The sequence below is a fragment of the Hippichthys cyanospilos genome, chromosome 4 (genome assembly GCF_059441005.1).
Source record: "Hippichthys cyanospilos isolate Australia breed blue-spotted pipefish chromosome 4, RoL_Hcya_1.0, whole genome shotgun sequence".
NCBI lineage: Eukaryota > Metazoa > Chordata > Actinopteri > Syngnathiformes > Syngnathidae > Hippichthys > Hippichthys cyanospilos.
Genome location: NC_142372.1, coordinates 5,719,528 through 5,724,527, shown reverse-complemented (window position 1 = coordinate 5,724,527; position 5,000 = coordinate 5,719,528). Strand labels below are relative to the sequence as shown.

The window sequence follows — 5,000 nt, the reverse complement described above, 5'->3', positions numbered from 1 at the left end:
TTTGAGGGTGATGGCTTGCCAGGTAAGACTGTCTGCCGAATAGTCATGTGAGTGCATCATTAATGTGTGCTTTTGTGTATTTGTGTGACAAGTGGGTATTTTTTTGCTATGTGATGGGGGGTTGCCCGTTAAAGCTGTCTGCCAGATAGTTTGATGATGTAACCTGCTCATCACAATGATAAATTAGTGATTCTGATGGATTTCTATCGACAATCTCTCTATCGATTGATCTATCTATCTATCTATCTATCTATCTATCTATCTATCTATCTATCTATCTATCTATCTATCTATCTATCTATCTATCTATCTATCTATCTATCTATCTATCTATCTGTCTGTCTGAACTAACATAAACAATCTAGTTTAAAGTCTTATACCGGCTAGAACCAGCATTGTAATTCTAGCTAACTAACTGACTGACTGACTAACCAACTAACTGACTGATTTGCTAGCTAAATGCTAGCCACACGCGGACATGAACAATTGTGTTAAAAGATATCTACTTGCTGGGAAACGGCTTTCTCATTCTAATTAACTAACTAACTAACTAACTAACTAACTAACTGATTTGCTAGCTAAATTGCTAACTACACGCGGACATGAACAATTAGATTGAAAGCTTATAATGGGGTGTAACCGGCTTTCTAATTCTAACTAACTAACTAACTAACTAACTAACTAACTAACTAACTAACTAACTAACTAACTAACTAACTAACCAACCGACTGACTGATTTGCCAGCTAAATTGCTGGCTACACGCGGACATGAACAATTAGATTGAAAGCTTATATTGGTTTGTAACCGGCTTTCTAATTCTATCTAACTAACTAACTACTGTAACTAACCGACTGACTGATTTGCTAGCTAAATTGCTAGCCACACGCGGACATGAACAATTAGATTGAAAGCTATATTGGCTTGTAACCGGCTTTCTAATTCTATCTAACTAACTAACTAACTAGCTAAACGCTGGCTGGGAAGGGACTATATATCTAATCAAGGCGAACGAACTACCTAATTAGCTTAACTCACACAAACGTGAAATCGGGTTAAAAGTCTTTTATTGACCTAGAAGTAAATCAGCTTTGTTCATGCCCAAAACGGCAACTGTGTTTTCTATTTTCCGAATGTGTTTTTCATACATAATAAATTGGGTCAGGCATTTGCCGTATTAAACGAATGACCCTCCCCCGTACTTGGTGGTTTCATTTCACACTTGAGGGGTAGGCAGGCACTCTAAGGACCCAACTGTTTTAATAGAAGCAATTAAAATGTAACTTTACCAAAATATGCCCCGTTTACAGCGTCGGAGAGATCCTTAATTTTCGAACGCATTGTCAGCAAAGAAAGAGCTCTGAGCTTTGCAAGGCGAGCTCCTCGATTAACATGTTGTCTCTATCGTCATCCCGCCTACTGCTGCACACTCCTGTCTCCAAAGTGTCATCTCTTCCCTCGGGTAAATCAAAATAGCTTAAATTTAGTCTGCTGCTGCAGTTTTTGGGGTTGTCCAAACAATGTCAGCCTAAAGCTTTCGGAATATTTGGAAACTTGCCGACTGATTCGAGAGGTGAAATAAAGTTTCTTTGGGTTTACGGCCACGGATTAAGAATTTTCTCCAATTTCTCGTTGGTTTTAATGTCTGACGGCACTAAAATTAACTCGTGCGGCTGAGTACCACTACGTGAGTCAAGCGAATTGTTTTTCCCGTCCGCAGTTCCGCCGGTCATCCTCCGGCTGGCCGAACCCGAGCAGCGCCACGACACCTGCATCGAGTTCACCGTGCGAGGCTACCCGCACCCAAAGCTGCGCTGGTTCCACAAGAACAAGGAAATCCTTCACAACCAGTACATCCGTACCGAGATGGACTTCTACCAGGACTACCTAGAGGGCTGCCTGACCTTCCAGAACCCCACACACATCAACAACGGCAACTACACGCTGGAGGCCAGCAACTCTCTGGGGACGGTCACCAAAACGGTGTACGGACACTTCCTGATGGCGCCCGGCATTGATGACGAAGGTGGGTGAATCATACTGATGCGAATTTACTACCTCGTCACATACGGGCCATTCAAAATCCATCCCTTTTTCTGGACCGCATACTTTGTGGGAAATTTCAGCGGAGTTAGGGTGAGAAGTAAGACATTAGCGATTGCACACTCAAACGCAAATCAATGAAAATGATATTTAATGATTTTTAAACTGTCCTGTTCAAACATATTTAGTGTAAATGTGCTCTATTAGCTAAATAGCTAATAGCTATTAGAGAAATAGCCAGTGGGAAAGAAATGCGTTCAAACGTTTAAGCGCATTTGTAGGTTAAATGCTAAAACAGGATTTTTTATTTATTTTTTATTTTTTTTGCCAAGGGATATGTGCATGCACAAGTCAATGAATGGTTTGAAAGAATGTAGCAAATACTACTCAAATTTTCCAGTATTTGCCTAAAGGAGGTTCTAAAAATTAATTACCAAAGAATTAATTACTTAGACAATTAGGTACTGGATTCATTGATTACTTTATATAAGTACTAAAGTAATTGATTTGACTTTGGGGACAAAATAGTTGGTTGCTTTAGAATAAAATAAAATAATTGATTTGTAGGTGCTAAAGTAAAACGTAATCAATTACCTTAGTACTCAATTGCTTAAAAGAACTGGTGAATACATTTATTTAGAACCAGCCATTTTTAGACCCATGGGTGTCAAACAAGTTTTTATCATGGGCCATATTGTAGTTATAGTTTCTGTCAGAGGGCCATTGTGAGCGTACATTTTGAAATCAGAGGCCGCTAAATAATTTGTTATTTATGAATATACTTTTTTTCTTCAGCTACTCAAATTGTTCAATGGCATCGGTTCCATCCATACGTATGTAGGCTAAATTTATTAACACACACAAAAAAATTGAAAAAGGTATGGTCCGTGTTTGTAGTCTTAAAGACATAACCATTAACTGGTCTCTACCACCACCTACTGTCTTGAAGTGAAACACAAGTCAACAAAGAATTTTCTGTTTGCAACAGTTTGACTGCCGCTCAACGGAATGTTGCCAAAATGGCAGGAAAATCAATGTAATAAATCTTAAAAAAAATTCTAATTTTAATGGTTTTGTATGGTCCAAAATTTGGATGAAAATGATTTTCGAACACAAAATCTCATCAAATCACATAGAAACGTCAGAATCATTGCATTTTCTAATTTGACATATTTTAATCGTCTGATAGAAATTTCAGCTCCCTCGTGGTTTTTTTTTTCCCCCGTTGATTCTTTTATGATATAAAATCATAAAAGACCAATTAGTAATGTTATGATTCATTACGTTAACGTTTGAATCCAAATTCAACCAATACTCTGTTGAACATTGAATTGTTTGGATTTACAAAAGATGGAAGATGATTACCAACGACTTAAAATGACCCTACGTGTTTTCGGATATGTTTGTCAACCCCCCCCCCCCCGACCACCACAATTCGTCCGCGGTAGCCGAGCCCTTTTTTGGTTTAATTAAAAATGCGCCCTTACAAGGTTGTTGGTTGAGGAGTCTCTCCCTACTGGCTGCTGAGCTTCTGCGGGGTTCACGCACGGTTCACTTCAGGTAGATTGTTCTGGAGAAGGAGGGGGTGCGAACACGCACAAAGGCTGGCAAATTTCTCCCCATGGTCAATATTCCAAGGTTAATTTCCTCTTGTAAGTTTGTCGCACACGGTGTGACTCTCTTTGTTTTCTCCTTTGCAGACGTGGTGGAGCTGGGTGAGTATTTGGAATTTCACTTTTAAACCCTGCTTAGATTAGTCTTTTTGTTGTAGTAGTAGTGCTTTGGTTTATTTGTCGATGTGGCTGCCGCATACACACGCACGCACGCACACACGCAGTCCTGTGTATAATAGTTGTTACCATGGAGAAATTTGGTCACTTTGTGTTGCTCTGAGTGGCGCGTGTGAGTGTCTGATCAAGAACGTAGTTGCCATGGTGTGCGTTCAAAGTTTTTGATTCTTCGCTCAAGGATGTCGTGTTAAGTTTGGATGGGTTATTTCAACATGGAGGATGTGATCAAATATTATTGATTGAAATATTAAGAGGGAGACATAAAAATCACCAAACGTGAATGTGATGTTTCATATGTTGGTGGAAATGTAAACAAGCTGTGATTGGTTGTTAACTGAGGGACTGTGATGTCATAAACTGAGGGACTGTGATGTCATATTTAGTGGACGGCAAGTGGCAAAAAGAGGTGTGTTTTGTTGCCTAAATCATATTTCATAAACGCAATATTAATCAGAATGCCGTGTTTCGACTACTGGGGATGCAACATATTACGGATGAAAAAGAAAAAAAAAAGAAGTTCTTAGTTCACGTTAAAGTTTTTTTTTGTGTTTATCCAGAGTTTTGGAATTGCTTGTAAAAGACAATTCAGTCTTTGCTGACCATAACGTTTGTTTTAAACATCGAAACCGTGTTAGAGAGATAATAATTCCCTACTGAAGGCAACTTCAGGAAATACAATATACATGTTTATAAACATCATAGAGCATCACAGACAAAGTGTTTCATGTTTACTAATATATGAGGTTATTTTCAATAAAATCATAAAAGACGGTTTCTAAAAATCTCTCATAGACTTCAATAACAACATTCCATTTAGTAAATATCACCAATTCATCGAGGTGATTAAATTGCCTATTATAATTTAAAGTCGTTGTACATTAGAATCTTTGAAAACTAATATATATATTGTATTATTGTATAGTCTAAGTACTAAAGTAAGTATTCAATTTAGATCCTAGAGAACTAGTATTACTAGTATCACAATTGCTTTAGGAACATCACGTCCCTAAACTAATTTATTACTGTAGTACCTGAGTAGCGAAGGTAATTGATTACCTTAGCACTTAGCCGTAGTATTTTATTATTTTAGTACTTCAGTATCTAATATTCACTTTAGATCCGAGAGAACTAGTATTACTAGTATCCCAATTGCTTTAGGAACATCACG

General features: G+C 38.0%; 1 protein-coding gene across 1 annotated transcript in view; it reads left to right on the top strand.

Moving 5' to 3' along the window:
- ntrk3b (neurotrophic tyrosine kinase, receptor, type 3b) overlaps positions 1-5,000 on the top strand; it is a 203,723-nt gene that overhangs the window by 108,942 nt on the left and 89,781 nt on the right. The window contains exons 10-11 of the mRNA XM_088413455.1: positions 1,720-2,025; positions 3,743-3,757. Of these exons, the coding sequence (XP_088269581.1) occupies positions 1,720-2,025; positions 3,743-3,757 (321 nt within the window). The remainder of the gene's footprint in view (positions 1-1,719; positions 2,026-3,742; positions 3,758-5,000) is intronic.